The 18624-nt window shown below is 41.3% G+C and overlaps 1 protein-coding gene across 6 annotated transcripts in view; it reads left to right on the forward strand.

Annotated features, from left to right (window-relative positions):
• Positions 1 to 18624, forward strand: part of ddc (dopa decarboxylase) — a 103015-nt gene that overhangs the window by 68032 nt on the left and 16359 nt on the right. For all 6 annotated transcript variants that reach the window (XM_072253562.1, XM_072253563.1, XM_072253567.1 and 3 more), the window contains exons 11-13: positions 5810 to 5829; positions 13233 to 13331; positions 16319 to 16420. In XM_072253562.1, the coding sequence (XP_072109663.1) occupies positions 5810 to 5829; positions 13233 to 13331; positions 16319 to 16420 (221 nt within the window). The remainder of the gene's footprint in view (positions 1 to 5809; positions 5830 to 13232; positions 13332 to 16318; positions 16421 to 18624) is intronic.

Genomic DNA, 18624 nt, shown 5'->3' on the forward strand with positions numbered 1-18624 from the left:
CAAATCAAGTCAAGTTTATTACAACCCCATCAGCCTACTCTCGATCATCAGAAAAGTGATGGTAAGTGTAATGATATTGCCTTCCAGTGATTCTTACTCACTGATAACTTGCTTACCACTGTGAACTGCAACCCTTCCATATCACGCATGTCTGCTGTCACCCCACTCTCCCACTACCCTACCAGAGATAGGATTCCTTTTCTCCTCACCTACCACTGCACCAGCCTCTGCATTCAGCACATAAATCTCCGCAAATTCCGCCATCTCCAATGAGATCCCATTACCAAGAACATCTTCCTCACACACCCCACCCCCCCACACTTACTGCTTGCCACAGGGATCGCTCCCTGTGCAACGCCCTTTTCATTCATCCTCCCCCACTGATCTCCCTCCTGGCACTTATCGTTACAAGTGCTACACCTGCCCTTGCACCACCTCCCTCACTACCATTCAGCACCCTAAACAGTCAGTCCTTCCAGGTGATGCGACACTTCACCTGTGAGCCTGCTGGAGTCATACACTGTGTCCGATGCTCCCGATGTGGCCTCCTGTATATCAGTGAGACCCAACATAGATTGAGAGACTGCTTTGCCGAGCACCTATGCTCCGTCTGCCGGGAAAATCGGGATCTCACAGTAGCCATCCATTTTAATTCCACTTCCCATTCCCATATATCTATCCATGGCCTCCACCACTCTCATGAAGAGGCCACACTTAGGTTGAAGGAACAACACCTTATATTCCATCTGAGTAGCCTCCAACTTGATAGTATGAACATTGATTTTTCAAACTTCCAGTAATGACCCCCCCCCCCACCTTTCCCTCTTTCACCTTATCTCCTTGCCCACCCACTGCCTCCCTCTGGTGCTTCTTCCCCATTTTCTTTCTTCCATGGCTTTCTGCCCTCTTCTGTCAGACTCCCCCTTCTCCAGCCCTTTATCTCTTTCACCAATCAACTTCCCAGCTCTCTACTTCACCCCTCCCCCTTCAGGTTTCACCTATCACCTTGTGGTTCTCTCTCCTCTCCCCCAACATTTTAAATCTACTCCTCAGCTTTTCTTCTCCAGCCCTGCCGAAGGGTCTCAGCCCAAAATGTCGACTGTGCTTTTTTTCCATAGATGTTGCCCGGCCTGCTGAGTTCCCCCAACATTTTGTGTATATTGCTTGGAGTTCTAGCATCTGCAGAGTTTCTACATCACACTGAGGAGCTGGTTATGACTGTTGGAAGTCCGTCATCCCAGCCTCAGTACATCACCGCAGGAGACCCTAAGATCTTCCCCAACTACCCTCAGTTGCTTTATTAATAGCCTTCCCACTGTCATGAGGTGAGAACTCGGGACGTTCACTGATAATCACACAACGTTCATTTTCAGTCACATTCCTCCACAAATGAAGCAGTCCATGCTTGCATACAGCAAGATCAGGGCAACATTTGGGTACGTAGCAGTTATGCACAGAGTGCTGTACAATAATCTTCTTCAATGAGAGAGAATCTAACCAATCATCATTGAAATTTAATCAACATCCTGATGGTTGCTTTTGACTAGAAGTTTGGCTGCATATGTGGCTTACAGGCCTTTCCTGTGTTATGGAGGCTCAACTTAGGGAGCTCCTGTACAAATTCAAGATTTCTGGTCAAGTCTCTGCGTCAGGACCTCGAGGGAGGAGGAACGATTGCTGGTATATTGCAATACGAAGGAGGGGTGGGCTGAGATCGAGCTGTTAGATTATAGGTGGTACTAGACGGAGAGGAAATGTTGAGCAGATAAAACCAGGTGGGGAGGGGAATGGAAGATGTGGCCCACATCCTCAGTGTGTTCACCTCCCAAGTCCCTTCCCCTCACCTGGTTCCCTCTGTTCATCAAATGCTCTTGTTTTAGTTCAAAATCCCCCTGTACATTATTCATTGGTAATCTTCTTTCATTTAGATAATAACCTGCCTTTTGATTCCTTTTACCAAAGTGCTTGTCCACACATGTTCCTTCTTGAAATTCTATTTGCCAAGTTTTCACCACTCGACCTATCCATACCCTGTTCAGAGTCTCAATACCCTTAATGCCTCATGCCTTACCACCAATTGTCATGTCATCAACAAGCCTGGATATCTTGCACTCTTTCCATCTTCCAGGTCATAAATAATTGAAGGTCAAGTACTATTCTTTGGAGCACTGCCGCAGTTACATTCTTCCAGCCTGCAAAACAAAAACATTTACTCAGACTCTGTCTTCTTTCTGCTAACTAACATTCAATCCATTTGTACTTGTCTTTAATGTAGCACCTTGTCAAATGTCCCTGAAATCTAAATACACAAAATCTCCAGTTTCCTCTCACTAGCGTCTGCTTGTTACATCCTCGAAATATTCTAACAAATCAGTGAAAAGTGATTTATCTTTCATAAACAACAGGAATTCTGCAGATGCTGGAAATTCAAGCAACACACATAAAAGTTGCTGGTGAACACAGCAGGCCAGGCAGCGTCTCCAGGAAGAGGTGCAGTCGACGTTTCAGGCCGAGACCCTTCGTCAGGACTAACGTTAGTCCTGACGAAGGGTCTCAGCTTGAAACATCGACTGCACCTCTTCCTGGAGATGCTGCCTGGCCTGCTGCGTTCACCAGCAACTTTTATGTGTGTTGCTTATGTTTCATAAATTACATTAAGCTCTCAAGGTGGCTTACTATTCTGATAAACCCTAGTACCCTGTCAAGAAGAGATGTTAAGCTAATAGACCTCTGGTTACTCATTTTTGTTCCTCCTCCCTTCTTAAATATCTGTGGACTTTAATGAGTTTTGAGCAACTTGAATGGAAGCATCATCATCTATAAAAATAGAAGAGTGTTGAACGCAAACATGTAATTCACTTAATTCCTGCAAGAGATTTACGAGAGTTAAGCAATCCTACGAGAGTTGACACTTTGGAGAGGACACACTGTTATAAGAATCACCCCTTGTAATAATGATCAGAGAGGCACAGAGAGATCTGTATTTACCAACAAGTACCTCTATTGTCAAAACTAACAAGTACATGAATTCATGCATTAAATACATTGTGTGTACACCCACTAAGCTTCCCTGACCCTCCTGAATAGTCAAAGAAGAGCAAAGCTATTACCGGGGAAAGGAGTCTATGCTGACCTCATAGTCCCAATTCACTCACCACGTGTTTCATGCAGGGTCACTTATGCTTGCATCTGCGATGTTTATTTGCCAAAATTTATATTCAGTCCCTATCAATTCAATTATTTCATTCCAGTGTCACTGGTCAGTCATGTGTCTGACCTTTAACACCTTGTTATTGGCTCTGCTCCAAGCCAGCATCGATTTACTGCCCTCTTCCCAGCAAGTGACAGTCAATAATTTGTGCTCTTTGTCCTTTGCTCTTTGTTCTCAATCAGCATCGAGCTTGATTCATGCAGGACAGATACTGATTCCAACAGTCAAAAACCTGCATGTTATATCCAACCAAAGAACATCTCACAAATATCTTCTTATTTGGAAATGATCTCTTATCCCACAGATTACCTGGAGCATCACTGTGTCTTCTTAAAAACATAGAAAGCCAAGCAACTTCATCTCACAAAATGGAGGATGTGAAATAGGTTCTCAAAGTGGCATCTCCAAGCACACAGCAAGAACAAAGCCAAATGGTCTGGCTGCCTCCACTGTCCTCAATTCATTAGAATTCACTGAGTTGTAGACTGTTGTTCTTTCTGGCCAGCAACACAAACAACACAATTCCTCTAGGGGAAAGAAAGAAAGAAAGAAAACCGACTAAGAAAATCCGTTGAAGAGTTAACTCTATTAATATTGTAAATCTCTATTTCTTCATAAAAAGGGCAAAGTAGTGTACTGTGTAATTGTCTAATATGTTTATGATATACAGTAGATTCCAGTTAATTGGGACACAACAGGACCAGTGCGTTTTGACCCACTTAGTCGAACTTTCATGGAGATAGTTTAAAAGGTATAAAAAGTTAAACCGAGTAACAAATAATGTATTTAAATGAAATATGGAACACATCAGAACATTCTCAATGCTATTACAGTACTATAAAACTGTGTATTAGCTCCTAATACTTATCAGAGGAGTTCATCCAGTGTATGCTGCTGTGTTCTTCTGATTTAACAAAATCAGTGCAGACTATGGACTGCCTTCATACAATGCTTACGACAACTGCATCCTCCAAATCTTCATTTTCATTGTAACATTCAAATTCTTTGTAGTTCCTAACTTGCTGAAGAACTGAAATCGTTTCATTTCGACTCCTGGCCATTTCTCGTCTCTCTAAGCCTGAATGCTTGAAACCACAATGAGCAAAACCATTCCGAATTGTCCTACTGCTTATTTCTTGCCAACTATCAATGGCAGAAATGGCTTTTTGAACACAAATGCACTCATCTGATGCTATTTAAAAACTGCTTGTTCTATGGTGTGGTGTCTAATGGCCACATAAGTGCACGTGCGACCGACACTAGTTAGAACCTGTTCAGCAAACAGTCTTCTGTCCCAATTTAGTGGCATGGAATCCTCACAATTTTATCGATTAGTTTGTGTCCTTTAAGAGTAGCCCCAAATTAGCAGTTCCTCCTATCAACCAATGGCCCGATTAACGAGAATCCACTCTATGCAGAGAGTAGTTGGAGAGAGTGAAATAGGCAAGAGGCTTAAGGTTCTCTAAGTGATGCAGTATGTTCTTCTGTACCATTGGTTCATGTGGGTTCTTGTATTTACATAAGAAAGAATCTGTCAATCTGGAATTATTGTGGCAATTACATGTTAATACCCGTCTCATGTTGCAAAGTGTAGAAACTTGTAGAGTATTTATAATCTTATGCTCTCATAAATTCCAGATATGCAGTTCTCACTAACTTCCAAGTATTCAATTCATCTACAGTATTTATACCGCCTCAATAATTGTGAGCTCTATACTCTGAACCAGCCTAGCTTGCTGAACACTGTTTTTTACATGTTAAATGATATTGTATGTTAGTTTAATCTATTTTCCTCCCAACCCCATTCTCTTGTCTTCTCCCTGTAACCTTTCATGCCCTGGCTAATCAAGAACCTTTTGCCTTAAGTACACCTAATAGCCCCGCCTCCATAGCTGGCTGTGATAACAAATTCCACAGATTCACTTGATAAAGCAATTCCTCTTCATCCCCGTTCTAAATGGGTGTCCCTCTACTCTGCGGCGTGCCCTCTGGTCCTGGACTCCATCCCCATAGGAAATATCTTCTCCACATCCACTTTATCGAGGGCTTTCAACATTCAATAGATTTCAGTGAGAACCCCCCCCACCCCCCGATTCTCCTAAATTCCATTGAGTAAAGGCCCAGAGCCATCAATCGCTCCTCATATAACCATGTGACACATCATCTACTCTAGTTCAATGATGAATTGTCCTTTTCCTTTTGTAACTAACCAAAGCAATGCTCCATATCTAGATACAAGTACTTCTTCTGGTACAAGTACAGCTGAACATGTCACTGTGGGTTTCCACCCCTTAGCTGAGGCAGTCAAACCATTTGCTTTCAAACTGACAACAGTACCCAGTGCAAGAATTCATCCTGACTGAAGACTAGGGGAATCAGGTGTGAACACGAAACTACCGGTTTAAAATATTAATGTGGAAAATACTTCTAAATTGAGTTTTAAATCTAAAGAATATATTTGTCATTGTTCTGTCTGCTCGATGAGAATTATTGATATCTCTTAATAAATTTTTAAACAACTTGAATGTACGCTGCATTATATAAATACTGTATATTCACCTCATCTTACTCTTTTAACTTTTCTCTTTTAACTTCCAGGACTCATCACTGATTATAGGGTGAGTATTCTTAATAGTGCAGTTTTTTACTGCTATGGCTTGTGCTTTCAGTTTTGGTCAGCTTTAGCATTGCAACCTACAGCTAACTTTGCAAGTGATTACACTGGACAGCAAATCTTTTCTAAAGTGTTGCTTCCTCAGAAATTTCTTTTGTTTATGATAGACGGCTTGAAGCTGAACACAAATATAATTTTAGAATACTTGCATAACGTAGGAATTTGGAGAAACAAGAAATTAACTTATTGAATATGATGCCTTTAATTGCAAAATGGTGCTGATGCTTTGCATTAGATCAACTAAGCTAGAAAATGTTTTGTTGATGATTTTTATTTATACTCAGTATCTGAGGCTTCTCACTTAAGTGTCCAACAATAATAAGCAAGCATTGATGGATTCCAGTTGCCCTGATACTATTTCTCTATGTCTGCAATGTCCTGACGAAACCTTTCACCATGTTCATCTCTGACAGCACCAAGATTTTCAGAGAGTAAGTCTAAATGGGAATGCAGAAAATGAATCTTTAGGGACATGTTGCACTTCATGGTTTTGTATGTTTGAAGCATGTTGTCAACCAGCTGCGTGTAGTTTGGTGCTCTGTAGTTGCCAGGAAAATTTTCAACAACATCCTTGAATGCCTTCTATGCAATTTTCTCTGGTTCCACAAGAAGTTCTACGAACTGCTGTCATTGATGACCTGTTTGATTTGTGAACCAGCAAAAATACCTTCCTTAATCTTGGCATCAGTTATTCTGGGAAAAGTCTGTCTCAAATATCGAAATCTTTCACAGAAATTTTTGTGCCTGATGACAGCAGACTCCATCCTTGCAGTCTTGAACACACTAATTCTGCTTTTGCCTTTGACAATCTCTGACTAGGTCATTTAACTCAGATTGAGTTATTAGATATGGCTCACTCGACATAAGACCATAAGACATAGAAACAGAATCAGGCCATCTGGCCATTCGAGTCTGTTCCACCATTCAATCATGTGTGATCTATTTCTCCTCTCGGCCCCAATCTCCTGCCTTTGCCCCACATCCCTTCATGCCTTGACCAATAAGAATCTATCAAAATCAGCCTTAAATACACATACAGACTTGGCCTCCACAGCAGCCAGTGGCAAAGAATTCCATAGATTTAACACTTTCTGGCTAAAGAAATTCCTCCTCATCTCTATCCTAAAAGGATGCTCCTCTAGTCTGAGGATGTGTCCTCTGGTCTTAGATTCTCCCACCATTAGAAACATGCTCTCCACATCCACTCTATCAAGGCCTTTCACCATTCAATAGGGTTCAATGAGAACATCCTTCATTCTTCTGAATTCCAGTGAATACAGGACCAGAACCACATGACAAGCCATTCAAACCTAGAATCATTTTCAAAAATTCCTTTGAACCCTCTCCAGTTTCAACACATCCTTTCTAAGATAAGGGGCCCAAACATGTTCATAATACTCCAAGTGAGGTCTCACTAGTGCTCTATAAAGTCTCAACATTACACCCTTGTTTCTATATTCTAGTTCTCTTGAAATGAATGCTAACATCGCATTTGCCTTCCTTACCACAGACTCAACCCGCAAATTAACCTTTAGGGAATCCTGCACAAGTACTCCCAAGTCCCTCTGCACCTCAGTATTTTTTTGTATTTTCTCTCCATTTAGAAAATAGTCAACCCTTTCGTTTCTTCTACTGAAATGCATGACCATAAGCTTCCCGACACTGTATTCTATCTGTCACTTCTTTGGCCATTCTCCTAATCTGTCTAAGTCCTTCTGTAGTCTCTTTGTTCCTCAAAGCTACATGCCCTTCCACCTATTTACATATCGTCTGCAAAATTTGCAACAAATCCATCAATTCCATCATCCAAATCATTGACATATCACATAAAAAAGAATTGGTCCTGACACGTACCTCTGTGGAACACCACTAGTCTCCAGCAGCCAACCAGAAAAGGCTCTCTTTATTCCCACTCTTTCCCTCCTACCAGTCAGCCACTGATTTTTCCATGCTAAAATCTTCCCAGTAATACCATGGGGTCGTAGCTTGTTAAGCAGCCTCATGTGTGGCACCTTGTCAAAGGCCTTCTGTAAATCTAAATACACAGCATCAACCAATCCTCCTTTGTGAATCATGCTTAATATTTCATCAAAGAATTCCAACAGATTTGTCAGGCAAGATTTTCTCTTGAGGAAACCATGCTGACTATGACCTATTTTATCATGTGTCTCCAAGAACCCTGAAGCGACATTCTCAACGATCGACTCCAACATTTTCCCAACCACTGAAGTCAGGCAAATGGCCTATAATTTTCTTTTATCTGTTTCTCTCCCTTCTTGAAGAATGGAATGGCATTTGCAATTTTCCAGTCCTAAATGGACATTGAATCTTTGGACACTACCTCACTTTTTTTAATATACAGTATTTCCATTTTTGCATGTTTTTGATCTATTCAATATATGTAATTGATTTACTTGTTTATTTATTTTTTTAAATTTTATTTTTTCTTCTTCTCTGCTAGATTGCTAGATAATGTATTGCATTGAACTGCTGCTGCTAAGTTAACACAATTTCATAGAACAGTTGTGGTGGAGACGAAGGAACTGAGAGAAGTAAATAGCATTTTTACAGGAGATTGGGTGGGAAGAGGTATAGTCAAGATAGCTGTGGGAACTGGTAGGTTTATAAAAGATGTCGCTAGACAGTTTGTCTCCAGAGATCGAGAAAGGAGAGAGGTGTCAGAAATGGAGTAAGTGAATTAAGGGCAGGGCTGAAGTTGATGAAATGGATGAGCTCAGCATGGGTGCATGAAGCAGCACCAATGCAGTTATAAGTGTGGTGCAGGAAGAGTTGGGGAGCATTACCAGGGAAGGCTTGGAACATGAACTTTTTGACGTAGCCAACAAAACGCAGGCAAAGCTGGGGCCCAAGAAGGTGTCCATGGCAACCCCTTGAATTTGGAGAAAGTGGGAGGAAATAAAGGAGAAATTGTTGAGGGTAAGGACCAGTTCTGCCAGACAGAGGAGGGTGGTGAAGGAGGGGAACTGGTTGGGTCTTTTGATGAGAAAGAAGTGGAGAGCTTTAAGGCCCTCTTGATGGGAGATAGAAGTGTATAGAGATTGGGCATCCCTGGTGAAAATGAAGCGGTCAGGACCTGGGAACTGAAGGTTATTGAGGAGGAGGTCACGGCCAGGGAATTGAAAGTTTTTGAAAAGGTGATCAGGGACAGGGATTTGGAAGTTGTTAAAGAAACTTGCTTCTATCTTACTCTTTTCATTCCATCTCCAAACTAGCGTTAATTGTAAATACTAACATGAATCTTGACACTGTATTGTCTCAAATCTGTGAACAATTAGGAGCTATACGATCACACCAAGTCACTTTCAGTGACCACACACTCTCACCCGATAAGATTTAAAGCAAAGATTATTGCTGATTTTTCAGCCTGGATTCTAAAGTTAATTTTGAACCTATGCTGCCATCTAATGGAAAACAGATAAACGGTACTGAATTGGCTCCCAGACCACATGTCTATCACGCCCCTCTTCCTTTCCAGCCATTACATAAAAACTCTTAAGAATTCTGATGTACGATGCACAATGAATGAAAATAGGAACTGCACATTCAAAACAATGATAAATAACTGTAAAAATTATTCAAACCTATTGAAAGCAAAAGATAAAATAATTTCTTTATTTAATTACAACAAAAACAGTGAAAAAGGATCTAGTGCTTACCTGGAATTTATATGAAAAATAAACCTTTCTCAGGTTTCCAGTGTAGATTTTATCTGCAGTTTCGATGAATCAGAATCAGGTTTATTATCACCGGCATGTAACGTGAAATTTGTTAACTTAGCAGCAGCAGTTCAATACAATACATAATCTAGCAGAGAAAAAAAACTAATAAGAAGTAAAATAAAAATAATAATAAACAAGTAATTCAATTACGTAAATTGAATAGATTTGTTAAAAAATGTGCAAAAACAGAAATACGGTGTATTTTTAAAAAAGTGAGGTAGTGTCCAAAGATTCAATGTCCATTTAGGAATCAGATGGCAGAGGGGAAGAAGCTGTTCCTGAATCGCTGAGTGTGTGCCTTCAGGCTTCTGTATCTCCTACTTGATTGTAACAGTGAGAAAAGAGCATGCCCTGGGTGCTGGAGGTCCCTAATAATGGAAGCTGCCTTTCTGAGAAACCTCTCCCTAAAGATGTCTTGGGTACTTTGTAGGCTAGTACCCAAGATGGAGTTGACTAGATTTACAACCTTATGCACCTTCTTTCGGTCCTGTGCAGTAGCCCCTCCATACCAGGCAGTGATGCAGCCTGTCAGAATGCTCTCTGCGGTACAATTATAGATGTTTTTGAGTGTATTTGTTGACATGCCACATCTCTTCAAACTCCTAATAAAGTATAGTCGCTCTCTTGCCTTCTTTAAAACTACATCGATATGTTGGTACCAGGTTAGATCCTCAAAGATCTTGACACCCAGGAACTTGAAGCTGTTCACTCTCTCCACTTCTGATCTCTCTATGAGGATTGGTATGTGTTCCTTCGTCTTACCCCTCCTGAGGTCCACAATTAGCTCTTTCGTCTTACTGACGTTGAGTGCCAGGTTGTTGTGATGGCACCACTCCACTAGCTGGCATATCTCACTCCTGTATGCCCTCTCGTCGCCACCTGAGATTCTACCAACAATGGTTGTATCGTCAACAAGTTTATAGATGGTATTTGAGCTATGCCCCAGCCACGCAGTCATGTGTATATAGAGAGTAGAGCAGTGGGCTAAGCACACACCTGAGGTGCGTCAGTGTTGATCGGCAGTGAGGAGGATATGTTATCACCAATCCGCACAGATTGTGGTTTTCTGGTTAGGAAGCTGAGGATCCAATTGCAGAAAGAGGTACAGAGGCCCAGGTCTGCAACTTCTCAATCAGGATTGTGGGAATGATGGTATTAAATGCTGAGCAATAGTCGATGAACAGCATCCTGACATAGGTATTTATGTTGTCTAGGTGGTCTAAAGCCATGTGGACAGCCATTGAGAATGTGTCTGCCATTGACCTACTGTGGCGATAGGCAAATTGCAATGGGTCCAGGTTGTTGCTGAGGCAGGAGTTCAGTCTAGTCATGACCAACCTCTCAAAGCATTTCATCACTGTTGATGTGAGTGCAACTGGGCGATAATCATTAAGGCAGTCCACATTATTCTTCTTAGGCACTGGTATAAACTCTGCCATCATCATCAGGGATGATGCCCGGGCATGTTTAGTCCAGTGGTATTTATACCCTCGTCATCTATCCCTCCTGATTGGTTAGTCGTCATCCAATCAGATTCGTACCGTCCCACCTTTTCCACAATCGCATTTTGTATCATTTGTGGTATACTTAATACTTACCTTGTACTTACCATAATGGGAATTTGGACATTTTTTTGACTTTGTTTTTTTCTTTCTGTCAGTTTTACCCATACCGCCAGTTGCTGCATTAAAGAAAGTCAACTTGGAACATCTTTGTCAGTGTAGTAATTGGGGATGGAGTTTATCTGCCTGTCAATTCATGCAATGCATGTGAGGAGGACAGGAAACTAGTGCTACATGCTTTCAGGTTTTTGTATCTTCTTCCTAATGGGAGAGGAGAAGAGAGAATGGCCAGGGTGGGGATAATCTTTGATTACACTGGCTGCTTTACTGAGGTAGTGGAAAGTATGAACAAAGTCCATAGAGAGGAGGCTGGTTTCCATGATGTGCTGAGCTGTGTTCACAAATATCTGTTTATGGTCACATGCGGAGTGGTTGCCATTCCAAGCTGTTATGCCTCTGGATAGGATATTTTTCATAGTGCATTGATAACAGTAGGTAAGGGTCAACAGGACATGTCAAATTTCTACAGCCTCCTTGAGGAAGTAGAAGCAGTGATGAGTGTTCTTGACTGTGGTGTGAATGTAGTTGGTCTGAGGCAGGCTATTGGTGATGTCCTTTCCTACAAACTTGAGGCACTCTGTCCTCTCAAGCTCAACACCATTGATGTAGACAGTAATTGTGCGAAGAATCTACAAAACGTTTTCTTGCTATTGATTCAAGATTTAAGATTGTTTTATGTTTTACCCTGTACCCCAGTGTAAAGGAAAGTGAAATGATTGTTACTTCAGATCCGATGCAGCTCAAAAAAAAAACAAAATAAAAACACAATAATAATTTAAGAAACAAATAGATAAAATAACTTGTATACATAGATTGACAGTATGTCCATAAAGTGATGCTAGATGCAGTAGTGTCTGTACAGAAGATGACTGACAAGAAATAACAAAGTAATGGTGGTTGGGGGTGTGGACAGGTAGTTTAGTGGGTGGAGGTGTTGATCAGCCTTACTGCTTGGGGAAAGTAACTGTTTTTGAGTCTGGTAGTCCAAGTGTGGATTCTATGTAGCCTTCTCCCTGTTGGGAATGGGACAAACAGCCCATATGCAAAGTTGGTAGGATCCTTCATTATGTTACTAGCCCTTTCCCAGCACCTTTCTGTGATGTATTGGACAGTTTTGACTACCCATTGTATAGCCTTCTTGTTTGCAGCTGTGCAGTTTCCATAGCAGGCAATGATGCAGCTTGTTGGGATGCTCTCCATTGTGCATCTGTAGAATGACGTGAGTGTGGATGTGCATAGTCCGGCTCTCTTCAGCTTCCTTAGAAAGTAGTGGCATTGGTGAGCTTTCCTGGCTGTGTAGGATGTGCTCTGGGACACAAAGCTTACCAATGTCTCTGTGTGTGATGTGCCCTCTGAGTTTGAAACCGTTTGCAGTTTGCACTGCAGTGCTGCTGATGTAAGAGGGGGTGTGAGAGGCTTGAGATCTCCTAAAGTCAATAACCATCTCTTTTGTCTTGTTGCCATTAAGGAAGAGGTTATTTGCCTGACATCAGGCCTCAAGCTTTTCCACCTCCTCTCTGTAGGCCTTCTCATCGTCAGTGATGACTGCCACCACTGTTGTCATTGATGAACTTGACAAGGTGATTACTCGGGTGTTTGATTGATAAATGCATTGACAGAAAGTGAAGTTGGTTCAAAGGCTGTACTGCTTCTGCAGGTTTCTTACATTTACATGGCTCAACATTCCTTTTCCATTTAATCACACTGGAAGTCATGCCACTTCACATGCTTGTTAATTGCATGTCCTTGCCTCTGTTAACTTTCTGTCAAAGTGATGTTATTGATTATTGAGGAAATTTCGGGCTATAAAGGTATAAACTTGAATTGCACCTTTGCTAGCAGCAAGAAGGAACAATCAAAGATTTTATGCTGTATTGCTCAGTTTATCATTTAAGTCATTACCACGGCCATGGGGAGTTATAAGACTGATAATGCTATGACATTAAGTAGAAAATAATGTTTTAAGTGATAATGTTTACTTTCAGCACTGGCAGATTCCTCTAGGACGCAGATTCCGTTCTCTGAAAATGTGGTTTGTGTTCAGATTGTATGGAGTAAAAGGACTTCAAGAACATATTCGCAAGGTATGCTACCAGCAGTACCAAATATTGATTCATGTCAAAAGCATTTTTAAGGTGGATTGTTAAATCTGTACCCTTGAACTACCAGTGTACCATATTAAAACCTTGAATGGAAGACTTTCCAATCCACTTCACTTTTATTCCACAACTAAGATCACCTCAGCTTCGATTGTCCTGTGCAGACATTGCTGTCGTATGCACGTATTTAGAGGCTGAGCTCCAAGGCATCATTGGCATGATTATGGAGCTGTATGAGATAACGTTACACTTAACAGCTCTAAAACAAAGGTCCTCAAAACCCGCTACTACTTTACAACACACCCTCAAAAACTAAAGGTCTATACTAGACCCTGAAATTCATAGCCAGTCTCAGCTCTCTATAAGGAATCACCTCTCAGTGCAGATATACATCAACGATGAAGTCCAATATTACCTTCGTTGTTGATGGACAGCCTTTAGCAACTCAATAAAAGAGTGAAAACCAGGATCTCAAACCTGGAAATAGCTTCATGTCTACTGGGCAGTGGTGATCCCTTCCTTCCATATGCTCTAGAGACATGCACAACTTAGAGAAGGCACTTCAAAGGACTAGAGAGGTACCATCAATTTCGCATTGGCAAAATCCTCCCAATATATTGTCAGAATAAACAAACCAATACCAGTGTCTCCCTCTAGGCTAACATCCACAGTACTGAGGTCCATATAAGACTATAAGACATATAAGCAGAATTAGGCCCATTGAGTCTGCACCACCATTCCATCATGGCTGATTTATTATCCCTCTTAACCCTTTTCTCCTGGCTTCTCCCTGTGACCTTTGGCACCCTTACTAATCAAGAACCTATCAAACTCCACTTTAAATATGCTCAATCATTTAGCCTCAACGGCCATCTGTGGCAATAAGTTTTAAAGATTCGCCATCCTCTTCTAGATGAAGAAGTCCTTCTCATCTCTGTTCTAAAGGTATATCACTCCATTCTGAAGGCTGTGACCTCTGGTCCAAGATTTCCCCCTCCCCCTAAAGGAAACATCGACTCTATCAAGGCCTTTCAATATTCGATATGTTTCAATGAGATCTCACCTCATTCTTCTAAACTCCAGCAAGTACATGCCCAAAGCCATCAAACACACTCCATTCATTAACCCTTTCATTCTTAGAGTCATTGTAGTGACTCTTCTCTGGACTCTCTCTGATGCTAGCACATCTTTTCTTAGGTAAGGAGCCCAAACCTGCTCAAAATACTCCATGTGGTCAAACAATGTCTTCTAAAGCACCAGCATCACAAACTTGCTTTTATATTCTAGTACTCTCAAAATGAATGCAAACATTGCATTTACATTCCTTACCACCAACTCAACCTGTAAGTTAACCCTCATCCCTTTTCCTACCTATGTCATTGGTACCAATATGTATCACAACTTCCAGCTGCCCACCTTTCCCCTTTAGAATGCTGTGGATCTCACCTGAGACATCCCTGGCCTTGGCACCTGGGAGGCAACATACCATCCAGGTATCTCACTCACATCTACAGATTCTCTTCTGGGCTCCTCTAACATAATCAACATACTACACTCAATCAACTATGTAAGGCAAGGCAGATCATTCTCACATCTAACATCAGGCTCCCAACACATTCTAGTTTGAGCTCTGCCATGGCAAGAGGTTACCAGGTGGACAGGACAGCAGATACTCTCAAAGTCTCCTTGAAAACATTCTGTCTATTGGGAGTCTGGTGTAAGGCATGAGAATGATCTGCTTTGCACTACATAGTGTTAGAATTTCTGGAAAATGATCATACAAAATGGATTTGTTGTATTCAGGATTGCATTGAATACCTTTAATCTGTCTGTCAGTAATACACACAAGCATAGCATAAACAGCAGAAAAACATGCTTTCTGAAGCTGATTGCCCACCTCACAGTGGTAAAGCTGCAGGTCATATATTCCTCTCATTAATCATTTAACGGAGCATTAAGTTGTAGTGCCAAAAAAAAAAACAGGAATATCTGAGGAGCTAAATAGTGAGAAACATATTGCCTGTTAAGCATACTCTGTGAACTTTGGAAGATACTTGGGAAGCCTGGAATAAGTTCTGAAGTGCCTACATCCTTATAAAAAGACACATTTGTAACAAAGTATAAGTCCCTCTGGGGTTCCATTCCTGTGAACTGCTTGTAAATAGTTCACAAGTTGGAAATGCAATGATGAACTAAGTTCTCCTATGGAAGAAGATGTCTGCAGCTTTGCAGTAGCTGGCAAATCCATCCTGCCAGTCTCCCAAATGCTCAGTAGCATGTACAGATCATACTTAAGTCTGACATGCATAAGCTGTGGAGGACCTGTATATACACTTACTCCTGGAGACACAGAGACTGCAGATGTTGGAATCTGGTACAAACATAAACTGCTGGAGGAACTTGGCAGGAGGTCATGCAGCATTTGCTCTAACGCTGCATATGGTTGCACTATGAATGTTGAACAAAGCTTGTATGTTGAACTCAAAAGTTTAGTTTAGGTAAGTAATGGAGGAATGTCGAGTGTATGTGAAACCCTGCCTTATCAGGTACACAGGTTTTATTCAGGAAACAATGTGGGATATGCTAATAATCCAGGGCAAGTTAAGGTGGATAATCCACAGGGCTTGATGGGATCAATCCCAGAATGTTTAGAGGGGCAAGAAAGGAGGTTGCTGGATTCTAAAGTGAATTGTGAATGGAAATGCATAGGGCATTCTTCAATGGGCACAATTTCATCTGGATACAATCTCTTATACAATCTAAGCTGGGCTAAATCTCTGGGTGATTTGTGCAATAGAACTGAGTGATGAATTACTTATTTTCAAGGGTTATGAAAACATCACTGCAGATCCTGCAGCATTGCTTTTTTGTCCATCATTTTGACTTTGTGAGAGGAATGCTTTATTTTTGAATAAGTGTATATTCATTAAAAGCTAGCACTTCAACATCTACCTGTGTGGTATTTACTGTAGCACGTGAACCTTGCGCAAGAGTTTGAGAGGTTGGTACGTCAAGATGAACGATTTGAGATTGTTGGAGATGTGGTACTGGGACTGGTGTGCTTCAGAATAAAGGTATGTAAACATATTGTTAATGTTTTAGTGCTCATTGATAAACTTCCTCTTATCGTTAGCATAGTCTACACCAAACTTCACCTGGGTATTCAGCCTAATAATAAATGATGAGAAGCCATTCACCTCTTGTAATTGTTCTACTATTCCATAAGATCATTGCCACTTTTTACAGGACTATTAGGATAAGGTTTTTTTTACATAAAAAATAAGAGGGTTGTCTGGGTAACAGGCAGGCCACTGAAGGATAAAGGATCTACCTGGAGCTAGATGATGTGGGTGAAATACAAACCAAGAACTTTGCATCATTATTCACCAAGGAGAATGGCACGGAGGTCAGAGAGAGCAGTGTGGGATATGTTGATAATCTAGGGCAAATTAGGGTGGATAATCTACAGAGCCTGATGGGATCAATTCCAGATTACTGAGAGGGGCAAGAAAGAAGACTGCTGGATCCTTGACAAAGACCTTTGTCCCCTTTCTGGCTACAGGTGAGGTACCAAAGGATCAGAGATTAGCCAAAGTTGTTCCTTCATTTAAGAAGGGCATTAGGGATAATCCAGGAGATAATAGGCTGGTGAGCCTCACATCTAGTGGAGAGGAATCCACGGGGTCAAATTTACTCACATTTCTGCTTAATAGACAGTGTTACTATAGCTTTATATAGGGCAGGTGATATCTTACAAATGATTATAGTTTTTTTGAAGAGGTTGACATAATTGAGAAGGGTAGAGCACTGGATGTTGCCTACAAAGACTTTACTAAAGTATTTGATAAGGGCCCTCATGGTATAATTTTAAGAAGCACATTGATTGGTGGATTGGATTCAAATTTGGCTTGGCTCTGGAAGACAGAGGATAGTGGTGGAGGGATATTATTTTGAAGGTCTGCATCCACTGAATTTTGGCAGGTATCAGTGTTGCCTGTGACATATAGAAATGACTTGCATGAAAATGTTGATGGGCTGTTAGTAAGCTTGCCAATGACATGCCGATGGGTAGAGTTGTGTCTAGTGAAGAAGGCTGTCAAAGTACAGAAGAACATAGAACAGTTACAGGTATGGGTGGATAAATGGCAGGTTGTGTTTAATCCAGGCAAGTGTGTGGTGTAAGGTGAAAGTCTATCATATCGGGGCATTGAGTATAAGAGTCAGGAATTCATACTGCAACTGTGGAAAACCTTGGTTTAGCTCACGCTTGGAGTATTGTGTGTAATTCTCATGGCCCCGCTGCAGAACGATGCTTCAGGCTTTGGAAAGGTTTCAGGAGAGGTTTGCCAGGATGTTGCAGAAATTAAAGAATATAAATTATAAAAAGATGTTGGATAGACTTGGGTTGTTCTTTTTTCTGAAGTGTCAGAGGTTGAAGGGAGACCGGAGAGAAGTTCAGAAAATCAGGTGAGCAGAGATAGTGCGGGTATCAGGGTAGAAATAACAAATACTAGAGGACTAGATTTAAGATGAGAAGTGGAAAATTATTTCTTTTTTTACACAGTGGTAAGTGCTTGGTACAGGCTGCAAAGTGCAGTGGTGGGAAGAAACCAGTGGTGGTGTATAAGCAGCATTCAGTGGAGGGGCACATGGCATGCAGGAAGTGGAGCAATATGGATTAGTTTCATTTGGCATCATAGACTGTTGTACTGCACGGTTCTATGTTCTCAGACTATTGGCAGTTCCCATCTAGCCATTTGCCAAATAGAGTTGTACAAATTGATGACAGAGTACCTTACAGTCAACAAGGGGTGGAGGAATAGCTAAGTAGGCAAATAGCAGAGAGACATGATAAAAATAGGGAGAAATATTGCAAAAAGGCCACTTTCATTAAAGTAGAAGAGGGCCTGACAAAGTAGACTGGGAGTAAGTAAGCAACACACAAAAACTGCTGGAGGAACTCAGTAGACCAGGTAGCATCTATGGAAAAGAGTAAACAGTCAATGTTTTGGGCCGAGACCCTTCATCAGGATTATAAACAAAGATTAGAAGTCAGAGTAAGAGGGTGAGGTGTGGGCAGGGGAGGGGAGGAAAAAGTATAAGGTGATAGATGATAGGTGAAAATGGGAAGGAGTGAGTAAAGAGCTGGGAAGGTGATTAATGAAAGAGAAAAAAGGCCGGTGGAGGGGGAATCTGATAGGATAGGGAAAAAGGGAAGGTGGAAGAGCACCAGAGGGAAATGATGGGCAGGTAAAGAGATTAGGTGAGAGAGAGAAAC

Source organism: Mobula birostris, chromosome 3 (genome assembly GCF_030028105.1).
Source record: "Mobula birostris isolate sMobBir1 chromosome 3, sMobBir1.hap1, whole genome shotgun sequence".
Taxonomy (NCBI): domain Eukaryota; kingdom Metazoa; phylum Chordata; class Chondrichthyes; order Myliobatiformes; family Myliobatidae; genus Mobula; species Mobula birostris.